General features: G+C 43.6%; 1 protein-coding gene across 2 annotated transcripts in view; it reads right to left on the reverse strand.

Annotated features, from left to right (window-relative positions):
• Positions 1-26,543, reverse strand: part of CHRDL1 (chordin like 1) — a 112,563-nt gene that overhangs the window by 41,201 nt on the left and 44,819 nt on the right. Inside the window, exons 5-6 of one of the 2 annotated variants that reach the window (XM_029240734.1) lie at positions 6,932-7,077; positions 5,401-5,494 (exon numbers count right to left, since the gene is read on the reverse strand). In XM_029240734.1, coding sequence (XP_029096567.1) covers positions 5,401-5,494; positions 6,932-7,077 — 240 coding nt within the window. The remainder of the gene's footprint in view (positions 1-5,400; positions 5,495-6,931; positions 7,078-26,543) is intronic. The other variant, XM_029240735.1, reaches the window with a different exon arrangement.

Raw genomic sequence — 26,543 nt, forward strand, 5'->3', positions numbered from 1 at the left:
ATGTCCTTCTGGCTTCAGAGCCTATCTCCTTTGCATTATATTGCCGACTGGATGGAATAATATGTCTTTTTGCAGTTTCCTTTCTTTTATTAATTGCTCTTCAGTTTAGATTTCACATTATTTTTCCCCAAGCAAAATCACCTTAGCCCAACAAATGGATTGTAGCAATTATCTGGTTATATTAGTAACTACGTGTACACCTCTGCTAAGAATGAACTCTCCTGGGTGTGGAGAAAAGGGAACCCTCATGTACTGTGGATGGGAATGTAAATTGGTGCAGCCACTATGGAGAGCAGTATGGAGGTTCCTTAAAAATCTAAAATTAGAGCTACCATATGATTTAGCAATCCCACTCCTTGGTATATATCTGGAAAAGACAAAAACTCTAATTCGAAAAGACATGTGCACTCCAGTAGCCAAGATATGGAAACAACCCAAGTGCCCATCAACAGAGGATTGGTTTAAAAATATGTGGCATATATATATATATATATATATATATATATATATATATACACACACACACATATATACAATTCCATTACGTATATATAATGGAATATTACCCAGCCATAAAAAAGAATGAAATATTGCCATTTGCAGCAACATGGATGGACCTAGAGATTATCATAATAAGTGAAGTAAGTCAGACAGAGAAAGACAAATATTATATGATATCACTTACCTGCAGAATCTAAAAAAATAATACAAATGAATCTATATACAAAACAGAAACAGACTCACAGACATAGAAAACAAACTTACGGTTACCAGAGGGGAAAGGGGGTGGGGAGGGATAAATTAGGAGTATGAGATTAACAGATACAAACTACTAACATAAAATAGATAAGCAACAAGGATTTACTATATAGTACAGGAAACTATATTCAATATCTTTAATAATAGCCTATAAGGGAAAATAATCTGAAAATTATATATATAAAATATATAACTGAATCACTTTGCTGTACACCCGAAACTAACACAATATTGTAAATCAACTATACTTCAATTTTAAAAACCGGACTCTCTTCCTTTTGGAACAGACTCAAATTAAGTTGGGGCAAAGATTGAGAAAGGAGGCAAGGAACAAAATACCCAGCTTTACTGGCAGAAATGTCACAGCTGTACTGAGGGACAGTACACACACTGTGAGAAACAGGTATGGAAAGATCCAGGGCCTTAGTGAAGCATAAATCAAATTAAGCTGCAACTAAATCCACAGTGACTTGTGAGGGCTGGTACAAACAGCATAGTAAAAAGGATGAGCATGTACGGGTACTACGAATAAGGTAATTTCTTTCTAAAAGAAATATTAATTAGAGTGTGCTAAAGTGAGGTAGGGAAGAAAAAACAATGTGGAGGATCGGGAATGACAACAGGTAATCTCCTACTGACCATGAACCAATGTATAGCCAGTACCATCTACCACAGTCAATCAGTAATTCAGAGGAAGAAAAAACACAAATAATATCCTATTTGAGTAGCATCTAATTCAAACCGTGACTAACTTTCTGGCAATATTTCCAAGCTAGTGTGCATTCATTCAAATAACACCTACTCTGTGCCCGGTGCAGTGGGGGGAAAAAAGATGAGCCCAAAATAGTTTCTGTCTTACGGAGCTTACACATTAGTAGCGATGATAAGACATGGGCACACATAATAAAAGACAAAATGTGCCCGGGTGATTAACTCTACTGAAGAAGCACAGGTGAGGCACTGAAGAGTCAGAGAGATGAGGGAGTTTACTCCTAAATGATAGGGTTAAAAAAAAAAAGCTTCCTGGAGGAGGTGGCATTCGAACTGGCCTCTGAAGGAGAAGCAGGATTTAGGGGTGGAGAAACTGGAATGAAGGTGGGAATGCAGAGAAGAGACAAAGGCCTTCCGGCTAGTATTTATTCAAATGTAACCTGAGGACTACCTGTGTTAGGATCCGAGGAGGCTGCATTTCAGCTAGGTCTTCAAGAGCTGGCAGGATTTCTACAGGCAGAGATGGAGGAAAAGGATTTTCCAGAGAAAGGCAACATTCCCTCCTCTCAGGGTTACTGTACATGTTAGATATAACCTAGAAAGCCGTTTTGTCTCCTTTTCCTCCCAGCCTTATCATGAAATGGCTGCTGTTCATTCACCCCAAACTGGCTTGCCATATGGTTGGAATTAGATGTTCTGACCAGAGATTGACATTGGTTACTCTTCTATTGGCTTACTCAGGTTTCAGACTTTTAATAGGCTCAGTTTAAGTGTACTAAATTCAGATGTAAAGCCATCACTTCAGGCCACTCCCAGTCATCTATGTGGTCTTAGGAATGGTTTCTCAAAGTCAAAGTCTATGGACCACCTGCATCAGAATGGACAATGGGCCCTGTTTAAATGCACATCCCAGGGCCCCTTCCCAAGGCCACCAAAACAATCTCTGCAGTTGTGCTCCAGGGATCTGAATTTCAACAAGTTCTCCAGGTGATTCTGAAGCACACTAAAGTTTGAGAGATATTGAGGGGCAGAGGAGAGAGTAAAGGCACAAAGGTAAGAGAACACAAGAACAATGTGGGTAGAACCTGAGGTGCAAGAATGGAAGAATGTGGGCCTATAAAGGTAACTTGAGGCTAGAGCATGAAAGGCCTTTACTGTCAGAGTCGGGGGTTGACAAGTATGCTGCTGGCAACAGGGAACCACTCATTTTAGTGGCAGAGTGCAGTAGTTAAAAGAGCCTGGAGTCTGGAGCCAGACTTCCAGGGTTCAAATCTTAGCTCTTTGCCTCACCGGCTATATGACCTTGAACAAGGATCCTAACCTCTTTCTGCTTCAGTTTCATCACCTATAAAAAATGTGGATAACAATCATACTCCCCACACAGGGTTGTCATGGGATTAAATGAGTTCATATCTGTCAAGTGCACAGAATTGTGACTGGCATAGAGTAAGCACGATATGTGTCAGCATAAAGCCTTCCGAGTAGGGGTGTAGCACGCTTAAGGCTATCTCTTTGAAAGATTAAGCCGGCAGCAATGTATAGGAGTCAATTACCTATTTGCTACCAGCAAATCCTATAATCTTTTCCCTCTAACTCAGTGGCTCTCAACCTTGGCTGCACATTGGAATCACCTCCCTCTCCACCACCCCCATCCCCAGTCTGGACATAAATTTACCAAAATAATTCCAATATTCACCCATAGCCGAGAACCAATGCTCTAAATATACAGTCTTCTCTCAGTATCTGCGAGGAGCTGGTTCCAGGACCTTCACGGATACCAAAATTTGAGGATGTTCTGTCTCTTATATAAAGTTGCGCAGTATTTTCATATAGCTTACATGCATCCTCCCACATACTTAAATCATCTCTAGATTACTTATAATGCCTAACAGAAAGTTAATGCTATATGCATAGTTGGGAATACAATGTAAACACCATGTAAACAGTTGCCATCACATGGCAAGTTCAAGTTCTGCTTTTTGGAACTCTCTGGATTTATTTTTTTCTCCGATATGTTGGAACCATGGTTGGTTGAATCTGTGGACGTGGCACTTGCAGATATGGAGGGCCTACTGGATTTCAAATTTGTCCAACTTTCGTTACTAGTTCTCACTATATGCGAGACAGTGTCCTAGGTCCTTTTCCTGCATTATCTCATTTAAACCTCACAACCATTTGGAGGTAGGTGGTAACATTATTGTCACTGTAAAGATTGTTAGAAAGGTGAGTACATCCTGTCTCCTGATCACCCAGCTAGAAAGTAGCAGGGCTGGGATTAGAATCAAGGTAGCCTGGTTCCAGAGGCCCCCAGTCTGAACCACTACCCTACACTGTGTCCCCAGACCAGAATCCCACTCTCTCATACCAGAGAGACTGCTAAACCCATCCTCCTGGTCTCTCCACTTGTCTTATTTCCTCCCTCCAGTCTAGTCTGGACACAAAAACAAGTGAGATCTTTTAACACATCAACTAGATCATGTCATGCCCTGTGCACAACCTTCCCGTGCGTTCCCAATGCACTTAAAAATGGAAATCCAAATTCCTTCCCATGGCCTTGAAGGTCCTGCATGGTCTGACTCCTTCCTGTTCACCTCTCCAGTCTCATCGCATGCCAGTTATGACCACAATCACTATATTCCTACCACACTGGTCCCTAGGCTCCTTGAATGCTATAAGCTCTTCCCTGCCTGGTCCTTTGAACTTTCTTTTCTTTCTGCCTGGAATGCTGTCCTCCCAGGACCTTTGCATGGATGACTCCTTTTCATCTTTCAAGTCTGAGCTTAAATGTCATCTCAGAGAGGCCTTTCCGACAATTCAACCTAAACGCCTTCACCTCTTATTTTCTATCTTGGTCCTTTGTTTATTTCCTTCACAGTACTCACACTGTTTATATTTAGGTATTTGTTTGCTTGTTTGTTTATTATTTGTCTTCTCAGGTGAAATGTGAGTTCCATAAGAGCAAAGAACATATCCTGGCTGCTATGTATGCCACATACGGTTATACAGGTTGTGTCCTGCACAAGGGTGCCTCAGCTAAGGAGGTACATTCACAAGGATTTTCTGGTGAAATGGCAGTCAAGTATCTTAAGTAAGGGGATCCTTTCTGTAATTCACATAAAGATGCCATATAGTCTAGCAGTGCCCTGTATGTCTACTATATTTACCATTATGCATCCAGCTTCTAGCACAGTGCCAAGCATATAGTAGACATTCAATAAGCACCTTGGATGGAAGGAAAGAAGACAAAATTAGGAGGGAAAGGGGGAAAAGGGGGGGATATAGAGGACTGCTGATAGATTTGGTAATTTGAGAAGAGGCAATAAAAGAGAAATTAAAGGTGATTATGTTTGATCTTGGAAACCTAAAGAAAAAAAAATTGGTACTGTCATCAAAGAAATGAAACCCAAAGAAGAGAAAACTGGCTTGAGAAGATGATGATTCCATTTTGGATATAATTTGAGAAGACGATGCTTTCCATTTTGCTTTTATTAAGTCTGTCACCACTTTACTGTGGGATTTAAAAAATACACCTACATCTGCCCTGCCTAATCTTCAAAATGGTCACATCAGTGCTTTGGGAGGCCCATTCTTCCTTCTAAGGCTGTGTATGGAAATGCCCTGTGTTTGACAATACAATAATGTAGGGGCAAAGCTAGAAGGGATTAAGGAAGGAGAGACAAAGATACTTTCACATTAGATGACTCTCACCCCTCTCCCCCGGCTGCACTCCAGGCCAGTGCAGTTTCTTTCAGGGAGTGACCCTTAAAAGCAGTGCTTTTATTTTTTCCTTTTGTGATTGAAAGCATCCTTAGAATCTAAGGCTACCATAGAAAATTCCCTTTCCCTAGGACACTGGACAGGTATTTTCCTCTTCTAAATCTTGCTACTCAGGATGGCGGCACCTGGGGTCTTGGGAAACAGGATACCTACCTCTGCACACCCGGCAGCAGGAGTCAGGAACAGAGACTGGGAATGCACAGGTTAACTTGGGGCAAGTCTTGAGACCACAGTACACATTGCCCTCCTGCCAAAGAGGAACAGAATTAAGGTCAGAAGGAGCTGCAGTACATGTAAAGGCTTTAGCTCAGTACCTGGGATGAGTAGGGGCTCAAACGTCCTTCCCCCATGCTCTTCCATAGTCAGTTATATGCACTTCCTAACTTTTATGATGCGTTATATTTTTTCTATTTACTATTTCTCCGTGCCAGAGACTAAGTCACAGGAGATGGCAATTCTCATCAGGCATGCTGGTCTAAGATGAAACAAAGTAGTCAGCGTGAGGGCTGCCGTGAGACTCCAAACCACCAAATACAGTCTTGCCCCTCTCTTCTCTGTCCATCCTGGTCCCTATCGTGCTTCAGCTGGATGTTGGGGCTTTGGGGGAATGCAGATTTGCACAATAGCTGCCTTCCGTAACACTCACTAGAGTTCTCCCTTCCAAAACAAGTAGACAAGCTCTTTGGGGTGATACAAAACTATAAAAGATCATCTGAATGGACAGCTCAGTCCAGCACAAGGCGAGGAGGAGGATCAAATGCACTTGCTGGTTATGTTTGTCCTTGCATAATATCCATTCCCTAAAATTCTGTGTTCCAAACATCATTCCTTGAGCCTTGATCTTAGTTCTTAGAAGCATACTGTTCTGGAGCTAGGAGGGTTCCTGAAAGGTCATTGGGGAAGCATGGCTACGACCAAATTCTCCCGAACTACTGAGATGCTATATTTTTACTAAAAATCCCTAAGCAAAGAGATTCTTTAGCTTCCCTTGTCAATCCAGTGTTTCATACCCTTTATAGGCGGAAAAGTTGTTTCTACATCTAACTTCACCCCCTCATACTTCAGCTTAAACACCCATTTTACTCCGTTTTTCTGGTTCTGTTTATTACATTCTCTGGGCCGCACAATTAGATGATGATGTAATCAGTATACCTCCTTCATGAAGTATACAATTCTTCTGACAAATAATGTCACAGGAATCACCATAGTCAAGCATTTGTCTAGAGACTTTTCTCATTGCAGGGCACCAGGAACTGACTGGTTAGTGGACTATTTCAGAGATGGGAACCAAGAGACACCCCATTTTCTTGTGAATTGGACTGAGTGGCCCCAGGTGGCGCCAGTGGCTTTTCCACCCATGGCATTTCCAAGGCTTATCAAATAACTGAGTTCTTCAGATGAAGGCTCTGGTGGTGTAATTATCGTGAAAAGAAGTACAGGTCAAGATTATCAGCTCATTTTTGTCCTTTTAAGCAGTGCTAAAGTTTTAAGACTGGTATATGACTGGGTCTGACCTCTTCAACAGAGTTGATCAGGGTTGATTAAGGTCAGGAAGGTCATGATTTAGATGCGATTCATCTTCCAATCAAGCACCCTACAGTGTAGGCTTAAACTAAAAGTACAAGTATGGAAGCGCTCTTATTTGGGTAGGGGATAGCAGAGACATTAAGATACAGGGTCTTACCGAACAGCTGCACTGTGTGCATTGGTTGGGTTGCCGGTTCTGAAAGAGCCCTTCAGCCATGAACAGCTCACCGTGTTGGTAAGTGGTCCCGTTGTACTCACACGACTTGCTGGTCACCTTATTGTTCGCTGGGGGTAAGGAGTCTTCTGGGACAGGGTGGAGAAAAACCACACCGAGTATTGGCATCATTGCAAAGAATTTCACAAATCCCAACAGCAGATGGGGCTGTACCACACGGAGAGAGTTAAAAATAGTCCCTAATTCAGTGGCTGATGACTTCGATAATATTAAAGCAGCCAGACAGGAATAACAAGTGACATGTGACTATCCATCCATTCCTTCAAATTTGGGGCATTTATTGAGCACCTACTATGTACCAGGCACTGTGACAGGCACTAAAGAGATATCAGTGAAGAAGGACAAGGCCCCTGCCTTGATGGAGCTAACAGTGTTAGATGAATAAGGTATTAACTTGCCTGGAAGGAGGGAGTCTTTTCTGATAAGGAACCACCTATTATAACTACCCTGGTAACTTTAACCCCTCCCATGTTTTATAACACTTGGTATACGCTTGTATGCTTGTTCTAGCCTATGGAGTCTTTGCTTCTTTTTAGTCTCTCCACCAAGATTGCCCCCTCCTTGCCACTCTTTTCCACCTATTGAAGTCCTGTCTGAGTCTGAAGGCTCAGCAAAAGTCCACTTTCCTCCATGAAGTAGTCCCTAACAGCTCCAGCCCACGATCTGCACCTCTCAAAGCATCTGATGTCTGAGGCACACCATTTGGCACTTGAATATTACTGTAACTCATATTTGCGAAGTATAGTCACCTAGCCAACAATTTACAAAGAGCTTTCACATACGTTATTACAATGGAGCCTCATAAGAACACCGTGAAGCAAGTAAGGCAGATTCTTATCTTCATCTTTCATTTGAGGGTGACAAGTCTCTGATGTTGAATGACTTATCTGAAGTCACAAAGGTAGTGAGTGATGAAAAAGGGAATTGATATCTGGTCCTCTGTCTCTAAATTCCATTTTTTCCCACCAACCCATATATACATTTGTATATATTGCTTTTTGAAGACTTGGGACTCCGCCTTACACGTGTCTTTCTCCATGGAGTCTGGCACAGGGTTGCCATGTAGCAAAAAGGTCAATGCACTTGGTGAGCTGACTCTAAGTGAAAGGTTTCGAGAAGTCTTTTCATTGGGCTTCCTTAAAGTACATGCTGTGCACACACATACACACACATATACACACACCAAATATCAATGAACAAGTGCCCAGGTTCAGTGTACAAATTAACAATAGATAATTGTTATTATCTACAAGCAGAGCTTCGAAAGTACATGCTGTGGGATAGTGGAAGAACAGAAATTAGCGGAGTTGTGGGTTTCATTAGAGGGAGGCTTAAAAAGTTAGACCATCCTGGTAACTCTTCTACATTGTTGGTGGGAATGTAAATTGGTGCAGCCACTAGGGAAAACAGTATGGAGGTTCCTTAAAAAATTAAGAATAGAGTTACCATATGATCCTGCAATCCCACTTCTGGGCAGATATCCAGAGAAAACTCTAATTTGAAAAGATACATGCACCCCAATGTTCATAGCAGCACTATTTACAATAGCCAAGACATGAAAACAACCCAAGTGCCCATCAACAGACAACTGGTTCAAGAAGATGTAGTATAGGGACTTCCCTGGTGGCGCAGTGGTTAAGAATCTGCCTGATGGGTTCGAGCCCTAGCCCGGGAAGATCCCACATGCCACAGAGCTACTAAGCCCACGAGCCACAACTACTGAGCCCGCGTGCCACAACTACTGAAGCCCATGCACCTAGTGCCCGTGCTCCGCAACAAGAGAAGCCACTGCAATGAGAAGCCCACTCACCACAACGAAGAGTAGCTCCCGCTCGCCACAACTTAGAGAAAACCAGTGTGCAACAACAAAGACCCAACACAGCCAAAAATTAATTAATTATTAATTAATTTTAAAAAGATGTGGTATATATTTACAATGGAATATTACTCAGCCATAAAAAGAATGAAATATTGCCATTTGCAGCAAGATGGATGAACCTAGAGATTATCATACTAAGTGAAGTAAGTCAGGCAGAGAAAGACAAATATTATATGGTATTACTTGTATGTGGAATCTAAAAATAAATTACTGTACAAATGAATCTATATACAAAACAGGAACAGACTAACAGACATAGAAAACAAATTTATGGTTACCAAAGGGGAAAGGTGGGGGGGAGGGATAAATTAGGAATATGGGATTAACAGATACAAACTACTATACATAAAGTAGATAAACAACAGGAATTACGGTATAACACAAGGAACTATGTTCAATATCTTGTAATAACCTATAATGGAAAATAACCTGAAATATAAATATATATATATACACACACACACACACACACACACATATATAACTGAATCAATTTGCTGTATACCTGAAAATGACACAATATTGTAAATCAACTATACTTCAATAAAAATTTTTTTTAAAAAGAGACCATTCTTTCTTTCCCATCACTCAAAACTATGATGAAAATGAGTCCATTTTATGGTGGGTAAATTATACCTCAATAGAACTGTTTGAAAAAAACAATGAAATTGTTCTCAGGATCTCATTGGAGTGCATTAATGTACTCAACAAGAGATGGAGAGAAAGCAAAAAAGAAGAAGACAAAACCGAATCAAAGAAAAGGAAACCAATTATGGTTATGCTTAACGCTAATTTTACACAAGAAATTTATCTTAACTTCTTCCTATTATTATTGCATTCTTCTAAGATCCCTAATGGGGTGAGGGGAGAATTATGAAAATGAGGCTGCTGATACCTCAAAAGGTTTGGTCCATGTCACACAGCTATTAATAGAAGAGCCAACTAAGAAATATAGTTTTCCTGCCTTGAAGTTTCCTGTTCTTTTCACACAGTGGGTGTCAAAACTGGAGGGCAGAAAGGAAATGAAATCAGTCCCTGGAAGAGATATCTGCATTCTCATGTTTATTGTATCCTATGTTTATTGCAGGATTATTCACAGTAGCCAAGATATGGAGACAACTTAAGTGTCCATCCCATACCCTTAAAAGGACATCCTGCCATTTGCAACAACATGGTTGAACCTGAAGGACATTATGCTAAGTGAAATAAGCCAGTTACAGAAAGAAAAAAAAACTGCATAATCTCACTTAAACGTGAAATCTAAAAAATTTGAATATATAGAAGCAGAGATTAGAATGGTGGTTACCAGGGGCAGGGAGGTGTGAGAAATGGGGAGATACTGGTCAAAAGGTACAAGGTTGCAGTTATGTAGGATGAGTAAGTCTAGAGATCTAAAGTATAGCATGATGGCTATAGTTAATAATACTGCATTGTATACTGGAAATTTGCTAAGACAGTAGATTTCAGGTGCTCTCATCACAAAAATAGATGGTAACCAGGCGAGGAGGAGATGATGTTAATTAGCTTAACTGCAGTAATCATTTCAATCTGTGTATGTATATCAAATCAGCATGTTGTATACCTTAAATATATACAATTTTTACTAAAGAAAAGAAAGTTTTTAAAAACTGAGGAGGGCAGCATCACTGAGTCATAATCCCAGCTCGGGTACCCACCTCCCATAACCTTGAACAAGTCACTTTACCTCTTTGGGCCTTGACTTTTCTATCTAAGAATAGGATATGGAACTCAAATCTCCCCTTGCATCTTTGGAGGGCTAACAGCATGCAAGGAACTCCAGAGGCAAGAAAAGCCACCTCAGACTCTACACGCTCCCTTCCCAGATTTTCCAAGGTGGCTGGGCTTCTAACCAACAATCCTTGGAACACATTCTGTGTTCCTGGCCGAAATCTGGCAGAAAATCAGTCTGAAGCAAGGCTGGCTTCAGGAGCCCTCAGGGGAATGCTACAACAGAAGTGACCAGGTTGCATGGCTTCTAGCCTCTGCCATTTCCCATTTCCCATCAAATCCCACACAGCACTCCGAGGAGGAGTGGGGGAAGGACGCTGTCGGGTAAGCAGACCAGCACTCAGCCATCTGACTACAATTGTGTTGCCAAAAGGAACTGTTCCTTCTCCCCCATGAGCGATGATCTTATATGTAAGCAGAACTATAATTTCTGGGGTGCTCAGAAAACACTCACTTATCCTAAATGTCTCTTACCACCTTTTCTCTCATGGATGCCTAAAATGCCATCATTAGAAGTTCGTTCTTTTGGATTAGTGATTGCCTTTCGGCAATCAGATTTTATAATCCCCAAACTTCTCTGAGAGGATACACATTGTCAGTAACATCTCAGTGTGAATAACCTTGTGACAGGCTTTTTCCCCCCCTTCAGAGCAACTGGCAAGTTTTACCAAAAAGTCTGTGGTCCTTTCCCACTTCCTTTGATACACCAATCTCTCCCTCCTAGTACTACCCCTCCTCCCACCCTCTGGAACCCAACATCCTCATGCTGGTGGCTCTCTTCTCCACTCTCCCTACCCTCAAATTTCTACTTCCTTAGTGGGCCAGTTCTGGGCTAGTCAGAAAGGCCACTTGTAAGTCAGCTCCCAGTGTTTATGAGATAAATGCAAACCTGTCCAGAGCTCCCAAGTATGGGTGCTAATCTCCTTGACTCCGAGCCCTCCCTTCTTTTGTCATTGCTATTGTTACTCAGGTTCCTATTTTATTCTTGATGGCTGAGCCTGATGCCAGTGTTTCCAGTCTGGTTCTCTCTCATTCTAGTGGTGTAGTCCCAGCACAGCCACAGTCCATTCTGGAGGTGGTGGTGGAGAGGGTAATATGGAGATGAAGGTAGGGGGCTTGGAAGAAGAGGTTATGTTCCCTTTAATTTCCTTGAGACAGACAGACAGACAGACACACACACACACACACACACACACACACACACACACACACGAATACTATTCAGCCATAAGAAAAGAGAATGAAATCTTGCCATTTGCGACAACATGGATGGACCTTGAGGGCATTATGCTAAGTGAAATAAGTCAGACTGAGAAAGACAAATACTATATGATCTCATTTATACACGGAATCTTAAAAAAAAAAAAAAGCTTGTAGATATAGAGAACGGATTGGTGGTTGCCAGACGCAGGGGGGTGGGGGGGGTGTTGGGAATGGAAGGTACATCATGGTGAGTATACTTAATAATACTGTACTGCATATTTTAAAGTTGCTAAGAGAATAAACCTTAAAAGTCCTCATCATAAGAAAAAAATTTGTAACCATATATGGGGACAGATGTTAACTAGACTTACTGAGTTGATCATTTTGCAATATAAACAGATACTGAACCATTACGTTGTACACCTGAAACGAATATATGTCAATTATACCTCAATTAAAAAAAACGACACCAAGATAACCATTTTTCTTATCAGATTTGCAAAAATCCTGAAGTTTGATTAATAAACTCTCTCAGCAAGGCTGTGGAGAATTGATACAAACACTATGGAGGCAATTTAGCAATATCATTCAATTTTAAAATATATGTATTTTCTGAATGTACATGTATATAACAAAAATTAAAAGGAGGTCCAAGGAAGAGTGTGAGGGATACACTTGTCTTTTAAATAAATGTTTCCAAAGCTTATCATTTCATCTAAAGTGAAAGTAAAACAGTTACTCTTTTGACATGGATTCTGTCATAAATATGGCTTTAATATTCTCTCTGCTCGTTATATGTAGATATATTTTATTTCTCCAAACCAGTTATAAACTATTTGAGGTTGTAGTTTATGGGCTCTGTTCTTTTGTCCATACCATAGTACCCAGCACAAAGCTAGGTGGAAAGAAGATATTTAACATAAGCCTTAAGAAGAACTAAGGTTTTGAAAACTAATCTACTTTTCATGCTTATACCTGAATTCTATGCGAGAAAATAAAGTTGTTGATGTGGCAAATAAAAAATATATATGTGTGTATTTCTGACCCAGCAATCCTACTTTTAAGAATTCACGCTACAGATATACTTGCGTGTGTGTGAAAAATCTAAAAGTTATTCACTGCACCATTGTTCGTGATGGCAAAAGATTGGAAACAACTTCTGTGTCCATCAATAGACATCTGGTTAAATATGTGGTGGCTCACTAATACAATGAAATAGTGTGTAGTCGTATAAAAGAATGCGTAAGCTCTCTATACACTAATACAGAAAAACAGATTATTAAATGAAAAAAACCACAAAGTGCAAAATGATTTGGATAATATACTGCCTTTTATGTAAAGAGAATATAATTTTTAAGAGTATGTATTCATATTTGCTTATATTTTCATAAAGAAAATCTGGAAGGATACATAGGAAAATACTAAAAGTTATAAGGGGAGACTATGTTTTGAGGAGAAAGGTAAGAATTGAATGGATGTGGGACAGGGGTGAATTAGACATCTTACTGCATACTTTTACATATACCTTTATGAGCGTAAACATATATAATCATATATACACATACACACATATGCATTCATATTCTTGAATGATACAAATGTATTTCCCACTGAAAAATTAAATTTGAAGAGTGTATGTTTAAAAAAAACTCTAACTCAAGGCGAGGGGCTAAACTTGACGACCATTTTGGGTCCCTTCCAACCGTGGAAAATCAATCCTACAGAGCTGGTCATAGAAGCCAGCTCTATTCCTACTAGTGGGACAGACCCTAGCTAGGACTCTTGTGTTCCCAGTGTGACTACAATGAGACGGTTTTCTCTTACAGACACTATTTAGCCCCTTTGGGGAGAGTGGGGGGCTATTACACTGCTCTCTGAAACAAATTGTTTTAAATAAAGTCTGTAAATTTGAGCTGACATCTGGGTCTTGGCCCAGCTAGGAAGAAAGCAGGCAAAGAAGGGTGCTAATGGGAAACCTCCTGTGCTCCTCCAAGGAGGGAAGAACAGCTGGGCACTGCATCCTGGTCAAGCTAGGTCACAGCATACAGCAAGGATGTGACACATCTTGCAGAATTAACGCATCCCAAACAGTGGGTATGTATAGTTTCCCTCCAAGAACCTTGCTCACCCTCTGAGGTCATGTGGGTTCTTCTTTGGGATGCTCACTGAAATCAAAGGTATTGCTTCAAATGGGTCCATGAGCTAAAGCAATGATGCCTACCATTTAGATTTCTTCCTGTCAGCGCTCCAAACACTATCACTTCTTTTTGCCCTGGGTTGCTCAGAATGATGACTTATCTAGACCTGCTGTCCTTAGGCAGAGACCTATGATTTTCATATCTTCCCCAAACTCTCCTCCTCCACAAAAACTTAACTCCTCTGTGTCCCATCACATTGAGGCCTTGATAGGGGGGCTTAGCACTCATCTTATTGACTAATTCATGTCACGGTGAGAATGGAAGACAATGTTTGAAAATAGGTTTTTTTCTAGATAATTAAATTGTAACTTAGGCCCTTGATGCTTTATCTATAATGAGGTTGTAGAGCACAGGGCAAGGAGTGTGAAACATTCCAGAACTTAAGGCTCAACGTAGGGGCGTTTACTAAAAATACAGCCTCTGAGAGCTGTCCTAGTGGGAGGAAAGGCCTTATTTCAGGGTGTCCAAATTGTGTTCAAATTCCACCTCCACTATTAATTAGATCCCACTTATTAGCTGAGCAAGCCATTTAACATTCTTGAGCCTCGGTTCACACATCGATAAAATGGGGCTGATAATAGTACCTACCTCACAGGTTGTTGTGAGGATCAAATGAGGTGAGACCCATAACGTGCTCAGCATAGTACCAGACGCATATTAGTGCTCAATGAATGCTGTTATTGCTACATTACTGTTAGCTGTAAATGATAGAGTTTATGGAAAGCAGAAAGCAGGTTGGGGCTGCCTATTCCTTACGGTGCCTGTTATAGGCTGAATGTTTGTGTCCCCTTCACCAAATTCATATGTTGAAAACCTAATCCCCAATGTGATGGTACTTTGAGGTGGGGGTCTTTGGGAGTTGGGGCCCTCATGAATGGGATTAATGCCCTTATAAGAAGAGACAACGGGGAGATGACCTCTGCTCTCAGCCATATGAGGACACAGGATGAAGACGACTATCCACAAGCCAGGAAGTGGTCTCTCACCAGACACCAGATCTGCTGGCACCTTGATCTTGGACTTGCTAGCCCCTAGGACTGTGAGAAATAAATGTTTGCTGTTTAAGCCATTAGTCTATGATATTTTTGTTACAGCAGCCCAAACTGACTAAGACAACCGTCTTTCACTATCCTGTAGAACTTCTCAAATATTGCCGGATTCTGAGTGGTGACTAGAGAGTCACTTCTGAGCCCATCACGTTCACTAAGAATCCTTATATAGCTCAACTTCCAGCTGACTCCATTTGCCCTATCCCCCTATCTCAGTGGGGAGCCCACCAGGAGTGATTTCTTTAGCCAAGCAGCTGAGTTCTGGCCAGAGCCATCTATCAAACCTATAGTCTCTGCTTTGGACTTCCTGAGGGTCCCAGAGAGGTGAATTTATGAGTCAAAAGGGTCACGAGTGTATCTGTGATTGAGTGGTCTTGAAGGGCAAAGAAACCACCTTTCCCACTGCATTTTGGCCATCATTTCCAGCCTCCTCTCCTGCTGCATGCTTTCTAGAGCTGCTAAACAAAAGTCACTGTTGATTGGTTTGAGTTTCATCTTTGTTTTGGTTCAGTATCTGAGCTGTTCTTTGGAAAGTAGTTCATATTTTTCAGTTTAGAATGCTTCTCCCTTTCTCCCCTTCATCTATTTTCCTTCTGTCCACCCTTCATGGCCCAGCTGCAGTGTCACCTCTTCAGGGAAGACTTGTATAACTACTTCTGCACTCAAAGGTCGCTTTGGGGGAAGGGAAGATGATTGGTAGAGCAGACTGCTCGTGCCATGCTAGAGCTTCCAAAGGTGGCAAGTTCACTCTGTCCCTAAACTCTCTTCTTCTTTGCTCTGCCAGAGTGCCTGACACGGCCCCAACTTCAAGCATTAGTTAGAGTAGGGCCCTGCCTTTCCCAGAGGTTTAATAAGTTCATAGTAATGAATACTGAAGGTTGGAGCAGTTCCCCAATAAACAGCAACATCTTGGTAGCGGTGAGGAGAACAAAAACCACGGTGAGACACCACTTTGCACTCACTAGGACAGTTATAATAAAAAAGAAAATAATAATAAGTGTCGGCAAGGATGTGGAGAAAATGGAACCTTTGTACACTGCTGGTAGGAATGTAAAAATGTCAAATGGTACAGCTGCTGTGCAAAAAAGCTTGGCAGTTCCTCCGAAGTTAAACCTAGAGTTACCATACGAACCAGTAATCCCACTTCTAGCATATACTCAAGAGAACTGAAAGCAGAGACTCAAACAGATCCTTGTACACGAATCTTCAGAGCAGCATTATTCACAATAGTCAAAAGGCAGAAAGCACCCAGTGTCCATGAGTGGAAGAATTGATAAACAAAATGTGGTGTATCATACAATGCAATATAATTCAGTTAGAATGGATGAACCTTGAAAACATTATGCTTAGTGAAAGAAGCCAGACACAAAAGGTCACATACTGTATGATTCCATATTTATGAAATATCCACAATAGGCAAATCCCATAGAGACAGAAAGTAGCTCAGCGCATGCCAGGAGCTGAGAGGAGGGGAAAATGGAGAGTTGACTCCTAGCAGGTATGAGACTTCTTTTTGGGGATGATGAAAATATTCTGGAATTAGATAGTGGTGGTAATGGCAATATCTTGCAAATGCACTAAAACCAATTTAACCGTACTATTTAAAAGGATAAATAGGATGCGAATTATATCTCACATAAAGCCGTTGCCAAAAATCCTGGACAAAACGAAGGTGCTGCGTACCCTGGTGACAGGGAGGCAGGTGACGAATAGAAAGGTAAATGACAAAGGGAGAACCACAGAGGGGTGGAGGGGGTCGATCCCAATTCATAATCTTGTCCATGGGGTATCCACCCTGGGAGATGGGGTAGGTCTGCCAGACAGCTGAGCTAAAGGAGGGGCGATGGGGGGAGGACCTTCCCGTTTTGAATCTTCAAGGAGACTCTTCAGCACGACTAGTGGCCTCCCTACTCCGACCCCCCGGCCCAACCCCTGGTGGGGTCCCGGGCCAGGAAATTCCTGCAGCAGATTCAACAGATCACTCTGCAGCTCAACAGACAGACACAACACTCTGTCCCAACGAAGAAGGTGCCGAGTGAGAGGAAACAGTCATCTGCCAGTCCAGCTGGACAGAAGAGAGGGGAAGAGGGCACTGAAAGCTCACACCCCCGGTGTGATCCCAGCTCATCCCCTCCTCATCTAGAACCCCTCTGCAGGCTGTTTTTTTTTTTTTTTTGCGGTACGCGGGCCTCTCACTGTTGTGGCCTCGCCCGTTGCGGAGCACAGGCTCCGGACGCGCAGGCTCAGCGGCCATGGCTCACGGGCCCAGCCGCTCCACGGCATGTGGGATCTTCCCGGACCGGGGCACGAACCCGTGTCCCCTGCATCGGCAGGCGGACTCTCAACCACTGCGCCACCAGGGAAGCCCTGCAGGCTGTTTTTCATCCCACTTCCTTTCACGTTTCAACTGCTGTCAGTCAGTAGCTGACCCTGCCTGAAAACGCCACCTTGTCAGGCAGATGAGGAGAAGGATGACTTGAGGAAAGGCTTTGTGCAAGAGGTGAGCATCCCTCCGTGAGGCAAGGGGTGACAGCAGGCCGGGCACTCGATCTGGGGGAGAAAGGGAGCACATGTATTCTTGGCTGGGTTGGGCCATTGACTTGCTGTGTGATGGGACTGCTGTCCCCTTGCATCTCTGGGCCTCAGTTCCTGAAGAACTTTCTGCATTCGTGAGTACGTGTGTGTATGTTGGGGGTAATCGTTTCACTTGCTTCTACTTTACAGGGACGTGGAAGGAACAAACCAGATTCTATTTTTTGAAAAGGCCTGGGGAGAAAAGAAGCTACATGCAACGTGGACAATTGATTCTGATTATCTCCAGCTTACCAAGTGCAGTCTGTCTGAAGGCAAAAAGAGATGTATAACTGAGTCTGCTCCAGCGGTTCGGCGTCCAGAGCCTAAAAATCCCATGAGGGTTCTGCCAACTCAGAAAAGACCCCTCAGCCTTTCAGGTAGGAGTTCTAGCCTGGCTGTGTCAGTCACCTGCCTGTGGGCAAGCACCCGGAGCTGAAGCTCTGGGTACGAAGCAGCGTCACAGCACGGCCCAGCCAGGGTGATGAAGCACATCTCAGAGATGCATCCCCTCGGCTAAAGAACACTCTACTTTAGACCAGCCGGTCCCCATCCCCACTGTGTCCCTTGCCAGCTCTGCCCTGACTCATGCTAGACCCAACCACGCCCACAGACTACCCTCTGCTTACTCACATCCTACCCAGCCCTCACCATCCGTCAAACACACTCTGATTCCTTGCAGCAACTCTAATGGTCTGCCTGTCTGTACCCTACAGCCTAGCACCTGCTAACAGGTAGACTGCTTGCCGAGTGATCGCCAAGTACAGATGGGGCTTCTGTCTTGACCTGTCTATCTCCTCCTGGCTCTAGCACTGGAACAAAGGGACAAACACCCAAATAGTGACATGTACTCGAATACTGAGGGTCTATTATTAATTTTGTTAAGCGATAAGTGTGCGCCTCCAAGAGTGAGGTCCTTCTTCATTTAAGTCCTAGAGAGCTGGAGAGAAATAAATAGGATTCTCGAAAGTGATTCCGAAGTGCGTTTTGAGTGTATGAGGGTACATGCATTCTACTGGGAGGAGGGTCCGTGGGTCCCATTAGATTCTCAAAGCATTCCATGATCCAGAAGAGGTGCCCCCACTACTCTAATACAAGCGAGGAGCCTGTGGGTTCCACCTCAGCATCACCGGATATCTGCAGGCAACTCAGTCCAGTTTCTAGGGCTCTAGGGCTAGGCACGCTTATTTTCAGCTTTCTGTGGGCTCAGAACTGTTACTGGTGAAAGCTTCCCATAATCCAATCTTCATAGGGAACCTCTACGTTCTTTCCTGTCAAAATGTCTTCTTCCACTTTACTGAACAGCTTTATCATCAGCTCCACTATTCAGCTCATGGACCATTCCAATCTCATTACATAAGCCTTCTAGGGTTTCCCATGTATATCTCCAAGAGGAAACTGGAAATGGCCTTCTCTTTTGAGAGATGGAAATGAGGCCTAGAGTTTCCAAGGGGACACCGTTATTTAGTGCCAAAGCCAGGATTCAAACTTAGGTTTCCTAATTTTACACAGAGCCACAAAACCTGAGGGCAAGAGAAGCCTGCTAAAATCAAGTCCAACAATTGAGGAAGAAGATAAAACACAAATCCCTTTGTTTTCAGGGGCTAATTCCCAAATCTCCTATGTTCATCTGAACTTGGGTGTGTAGCCGAACAAAAAGAACCCCTTCTGCAGTGGATCTGATAGGTTTCTCTTATTCTTTTGCTACTACATGATTTTTTTTAAATTTTTAATTATCCAACGGTGTAATAAATGGACTTGCAGTTGAGATGAAAATGTTAAATCAATTCTTCTGCATGACGCCTAATTGTTAATGACAGGTTTTGTGGTAGCATGTGTGTCACTCACTGCCTTCCTCTTCTCCCTAAATAAAGAATGAGTTCTACTATTACTTGGTTAGTTCTAATCCTTTGGGAAACAGGCTTTTTTTTCTTTTTTGAAGGTCAATGACCCTTTGAAATGGACAAATTAGTCACTACCCTCAAGCAGCATTTACAGAAACAATGTGAGGCATCTGGCTGAGACAGTGGGGAGTGCGGTCAAGCATTCCTTTGTATTGCCTACACCAGCATTTCCCAAGTCCGCTCTGCAGAGCACTACTCGTCCACAAGACGCTCTGTGAAAACAAAATTCTGTGCTTCAGATAAAGCTGGGAAAAGATCCACAGTCTCTGTTCACAATATTCCTTTCGGCATGTTCAAAAGGATCTCAGAAATCCCACAGTAAAGAAAGCTGTTTAACTACAACCCAACATTTTATCCAACTGACTTTCCTGAGCCACCAGACCTCTTTTTTCTCATCTGTTTAACAGCTATGAACATCCCAGGAACACCCTTTGGGAAGCACTGTCCTATACCACATCCAATAACTAGATATTTTGAGAATCTGGATATTTGCTAGAAAGTACTGAATTCAGGACGCCTCTCCCACTTCCGGTCACTCAACCTTCAGCTGAGACCCAGCTGAATGTTTCTCCTACCCGGCTGCATTGCATCTCCTGCATCTTTTGTTTTCTTTCACGTGCGAGCACTGCAAACCAAGAGAAAACGCCCCGTGTGAAATACTGTAGAGTGCTATTAACTTGAAACACAGAGTCTGGCCCTAGGAGTTAGGATTGTTCCTGTATACGACGAGAAGCCAGAAGCCAGTGAAGTGATCTGAGCAGTGCAGTTATTCGATGAGATTTACATTTCTGTAAGACTGTTCCGGGATGACCGGAGGAGAGGCCGTGAGCTTGGAGGCAGGTCCTGTCAGGAGGCTAGTGAAAGAGCCTATTGCCATCATATTACAGACTAAAGGAAGAAAAGAGGCATTCAGTACTTGAGGATTAATTGAGAAAACTTATCCCCAAACACGTTTTTTGTTGTGTTTGGAAAAGTGTTAGCAGCAGGCTTCAGAAAGTGGTCCCTGGAGGCCATTGGCAGAGGCTGCAGGGAAGGCGGTGGCAGATGAAGCCTCGGGGCTGCTGGAACATCTGCCATGTCACCGAACTACTAGAGGAAAACAGAAAAGAGCATGTTTCTCCTCCTAGGAAATCTTTTAAGAGCCAAAGCCAAAGTCCCTGCTGGGCAAAGAGGAACTTAGGTAAGCGTACACAATACACACAACAGAAAGGACATGTTAGGGAATCTAGATTCAAAAGGACTCCACTGCTGACTGCCATAAGGTGGTGACTGTCCCTCAGGAAACGGAGGCATGAATAGTAAAGAAATGTCAAGGATTCATGCAAATTTCCAGTTTGAAATTGGGATTCTTCTTTTGGCAGCCAGGTGCTCATACGATGGCCCCTCTCCTCACTGTAAAGTTACTAGTGGGAAAGGTGATCGTAGGGGTCAGGGATTAAAAAGTAAGGTTTGTTACCATCTTTGGATTTACCAAGGCTAGAGAAGCAGTATGAGGCTGAATCACTGCTTTGGATCAATAATTCTCAAAAAAGGGTCCTCAATTCTCAAGCAGACCACGGTCGCTGGTGGGAGTAATTTCAAGCTCCACCCATCAGCCCACCCTAGATTGGGAATCACTGAACGTAGTGAGAAATGTCATTGATGGGAGTGAGGCATATGTGGACAATTTAGAGGCAGAAAAGAATTGACAGCCACAGTTCCAGTAGCTGCAGTAGTAGCACCAATAACATTAGCAACTGATCATCAATGACTCGTGCTTAACACTGTATGTTCACGTTCGTTAGCTCTCTTCCCCCTACGGCCACCCTATGAGGTAGGGATTGTTATTATCTCCCTTTACAGATGAGGAAACTGTTAGGAAGTGGTCAACCCAGAAGTGGAGCCAAGGTCTTGGGCCCAAGACATGGAGCTGCATGGCATTGCTCTCAAAATCTAGGTTGCATTGTCTGAAACTACAGCTGGGATAAAATGGCCCCCCACACAAGATCTTTTTTGTCACTCTAATTGCTTTTCCTAAGTTCTTCTCACTGTTGCCTCTGAAAAGGAAACCACTCTCTCTCGATCGCACATTCAGGCACACAGAAGGTCTAAAAGAAATAGAAGGCGGCTGATCAAAAGGAAGTACGCGGCCACCTCACCTCATGTTAGCCTCAAACGGGTCGTCCCTTTTTGAGAATTATTGATCATGTGTACATTAAAGTTTGAGAGGCACCGCTTTAGGGCTTCCGGTCCTAGAGCTCATTTTCTTCAGAACCTTCAATAAATGCCCTAGAAATGAGGTGCCTTCTCAAAGGTTAATGAGTATTGAGAAGGCTTTTCACTCCCACTTCTGAATGTTTGCGGACGGTGCTTGTTCCACGCTGCCTCAATCTATGGCCCATGGGGGTACAAATGCAAGCGATCTTAGAACTGTGTTCCCTGCCAACCATAACCTCTGTCTCCAAATCCCATGTCTACAAGAAATGGCAAAATACATATAATTAAAGACCAGGATCCTAAGGCAGTGAAGGTATCTACGCAAAATCACAAACACTTTGGGACTACAGCAGTGGTTCTCAACTGAGGGGAATTTTCCCCCAGGGGACGTTTGGTAATGTCGGGAGACATTTTTCACTGTCATGAGTTTGGGAGGTGCTACTGCATGGAGCAGAGCCCCCCTCCCCACAGCAACCGCCGCATTGTGTTTAGCCACTAAGATGTGGGGATTGTTAGGGCAATTAGCTTATCCTAATTCTTTTGTCTTTACTCCCTCCTCTAAAATCAGGAGCCATAAGTTTCATGTTAGCCCATAATTTTGCATTAATATCACCTACTATCACTACGTACAATTCACTTTCCACCTCCCTCTTCCATCTTGACAACTGCTCTCCATAGCACGAAGGGCAGGAACTGCCCAGAATCAATATGCCGAGAACATCCTCTCAGATTCAAATCCCCATTAAAGGCAAACCCAGAGGCCTGAGAGGCCCAACTGTTCTCAGACCCACTGCCCAAGGGCAATCAATCCTTGGATCCAAAGGCCTGAAGGACCTGTCCTGACTTTATGCTCATGGCTGGTCTCCACAGCCTTTTAAGGAATGATTACTGTCCCAGTGCTTTAGTTCCTAAGCTATCTCCCCATGTGTCAGTGCCAATGACCAGCAGGATGGAAGGAAGCCAGGCAGGGTTGGGCAAAAGAGACCTTAGGCCAGATCACCTAAGGGCTAGGCAAGGAAGAACATGAAGAAGAAACCTGGGAAGGAGTTCCTGGAGTGTGTAGTAGACATTAGGGCTAGTTATCAATATTCCAGCTCTCCTCCTGCCAGGCACACGGCAGCACTGTACTTCCCTGTGCCCTAGAAGTCAAAGCGTGGCCACGTGGCTTGCTCCAGCCAACGATCCATGAGCAGAAGTAACCTGTGTCACTTTTGAGCAGAAGCCCTTAAGATCCAGGGCACAGCTTGCTCTGTTCCCTTCCCATGCCACTGGAATTCATCTCCAGATGGCAAGGCTCTGTCAGCCAGGGTCTTCGGGTGAGAATGACATGTGCTAAGCTGAGACAGACATGCAGTGTGAGTAGGAACAGACCTTTGTTGGTTCAAGCCACTGAGATCTATAGGTTGTGACTGCATCATAATTCAGCCTGTTCTGATTGTTACAGGGTATCCAACACCTGATCAAGAATGAACTTTCATATTCAAACTGGGAAAGATGAAAAATACTCTGATTTTTATATCTCTTCCCCCAAAGAACTGAGGACAAAACAGTAGTCACTTCCCCAAAGTGACACTCATAGGCCCTCAAGCAGCTGAAACCAGCTCTCCCCTACTAACTGGACTTAGCCCATTGTGCCTAGAACGGGGATCATGGGCCAAATCTGACCTGCAATTTGTCTTGTAAATAAAGTTTTAGTGGACCATACCCATTCATTTATATATTGTTTGTGGCTGCTTTCGCACTACAGTGGAAGAGTTGCTGTTACGGAGACTGTATGGTCTGCAAAGCCTGAAATATTTATTATCTGGCCCTTTGCAGAAAAAAAAAATTCCCGACCCCTGGACTAGAAGAAGTCAAATGAAAACGGATCCATGGAGTGTCTGGAAAAGAAATCCAACATGCATTGCCACTCGGAGTGAAGAGTACATACTCTTGGTAGCTACGTAGCCATGAGCATACACAGATCAAGAGTTGGTACTGGCAGGATTTTAATGAGTGCTTCAGGCCTTTTTGGAGATAGAGAAGCAAAGGAAGCCCCGATACAAATGACTTCCAATAAGCACATCTTTATAGTTCTGTTGTTTAGTACCCCCTCTCCCCTAGCACTGGAGTGGGGACAGGATCAGAACAAAGGATATACACAGTATATGTCAGGATTAGTGAACCTGACAGTCCTCAGGATGACTCAGTGGAAAGTTGCTTAAGTGCTGGCTCAAAATGATTCACTGCCTAGAGATTCCATGGCAAGTGAGATGCTTAGGCTAAACTGGGCGGTACGGTTTGTCCACCTCCCTGAACTCAGCACAGGGCAAGCAGGCCGGCCCTAAGTGAGGGAGCAGGCTCTTGGAGGGGTTGATGAGGGTCTCAGCCCACTGGACGCAGCGTCTGCTGTGGCCACTGGCTGCCCTCTGGGGGTGGGGGTGTATATGGTGTGGCTGGAATGCTAGGAATTCTGGGCTGGCTTAGCAGGCACTCCAACTGGCTTGGTGTTCTACATGCTCCAAAGACTTTCTCCAGTGTCCTTGGCATCCAATGACTATACTTGGGCTTAAGATATTTAGGGCTGGGCGGGTCCCTGGAAGCCTTCTGTCTCAGCACTGGATCACTCCTTCTTTAGGTGGTACCAGCAAACGAGCTGGCCATTCCACTGCAGATGGGACGCAGGCCACTTGCTCCCTTCCTTGGCCTGGCTCTGGGCAGGGCTGCCTGGAGGAGCCAGCTGCTTAGCTAAAACTCAGCTTTAGGTGGCTGTGAACAGGTTTTGCTTCAGTTCAGCTATTGCTGAGTTACTGTTGGTGGCTCTGGGTTGGGGGTAAAGGCCTGGCCTGGGAAACAGGGAGAGAAGAAGGGAGATGAGCAGATACTTTGCTTGGACCTATGAGTTAAATTGTCTTCCTTTTCAGCAGTTGATTCTGAAGTTAGTTTGGAGGGGTGTTTTCTCGCCATTTCTAAGGTGACCAGTAAGATATGGGGCCCAAGTCCTACTTGTGGTACCTTTAGTTCTTAGGTGATTGTGTTTGGCCAGAGGAAAAGTGGAGAAGGGACGGAGTCATGCCCGATGTTCCTGGTTACCATGAAGTCTACAGAATTCAGAATGCAGATGGGGCCTGGAGTGCAAGAGCTACATCATTTTCATGAGCCTGCTAGGCAGCTTTGCAAGGTTCTCTGGTCTATACCCGAACACCTGCATAAGCCATGGCCACATCCGCAGACCAGAGGCCCCGTCTCCCTCGGCTGAGATAACGTGAGCTCTGGCTAACTCAAACACACTGACTGAGACAACAGATTTTCTTGGAAAATATAACATAAAAGATAATACATAACAGGAAAGGCTTAGAGAATTAATTCATTCCCCAAACATTTGTCCAGAGCCTACACTGTGTCTTGGCACATGAGGAGATAAAGATACTTGGGTTCCGGATTATTTTCAGTTATCAGGGGATTCATCTCAGTTACAAGCAGTGAAGAGAGTGGAAAGGAAGTGGTTATTTGTTCTTTTGAAACTTCTCTGCAAGGGAGATGGCGCAGAAGCACAGTCCAGGAAGCAAGGAGACCTGGGTTCCAGTCTCCCCTAATTATAATGAGCACTGTGGCTTCAGGTAAGTTATAGAGTCTTTCTCAGTCTCCCCGTTTGTCCAATGTGAGGGGAGGGGGCTGGACGAAAAAACCCTTCAAGATATAATTTTCTGTGGTCATAGAATATGATTCCTGCCCTCAAGAGGTTTAGTTGCAAGACACTGAACAGACAAATGGAAGGTACATACTTAAATTTAATGCAGCAGAAAAGTATGCAATAAATGGTCTAGAGTCATGCCATCTACTACAGAAGCCACTGGTCACATATGTCTACTTACATTTAAACTCACTGACATTAAATAAAATTTAAAATGCAGTTCCTCAGTCATACCAGTCACATTTCAAGTGTCCAACAACCAAATGTGCCAGTGGCTGCCATATTGGACAGTGCAGATAGAATATTTCCATCATTGCAAAAAGTCTTACTGAACAGCACTGGTACAGACAACACGCCCCAAGGATGTCCAGAGAACACAGAACTTCCCCTCCATGACTCCTAGGCCTCGGCTCATTGCGTCTGTTTAGCTATGAGAAACGCTGACCATCGCAGACAGTGGGACTCTGCTCTGGCCACCATGATTGCCCCACTCAGGGTGCTCAGCCACTCCACACTTCCTCCACTGACTGCTCATTTGATCTTTCCCCAGGGCCTTTGGGAAAGCCAGAGCCTCCCAGCCCTCTCATGAAAACTTCCCTATTAAACAGAACTATGAATAATCTAGATAATCCAGCAATTCATGCATCTTTTAGAGCTCTCTGGGCTATTAGCCCAAGAGGTATGGTATGCAGAGTCTGACAGAGCCAGTGTGATTGATCAGTGAAAGTCAGTATTGTATTTATTAGTTGGGAGAAGCAAGCAAGGCCAGCACTGAGGAGAAAGTCCTTACATGCTCCCTCCACAGCACTACTAATAACATGAAAAAAATTATCCAATTTAATCCCAAAGACTGATTTCAAATCAAAACAAAGCAAATAAAGCAAAGCAAAACAAAAGGAACAGTGAGAGAGGCACAAGGGCTCCCCAGGGTTCCTCTAGCTTGTGCGATGGGTGTGGGTGTGAGTGAGTGAGTGTGGTGGAGTGTGTACATGAGGGTCACGGCGGTGTGAGGGGGGATGGTGAGGAGGGTAGGCAGGCTTGGAGGCTTTGGGGGTGAGGGCTAGGCGAATGTGCTCTGACTCAGAGGAGGACTCTCCCTCCGCTTGCTTCTC

The sequence above is a fragment of the Monodon monoceros genome, unplaced genomic scaffold, assembly GCF_005190385.1.
Source record: "Monodon monoceros isolate NGI ecotype Baffin Bay Population unplaced genomic scaffold, NGI_Narwhal_1 Super_Scaffold_22, whole genome shotgun sequence".
Classification (NCBI taxonomy): Eukaryota; Metazoa; Chordata; class Mammalia; order Artiodactyla; family Monodontidae; genus Monodon; species Monodon monoceros.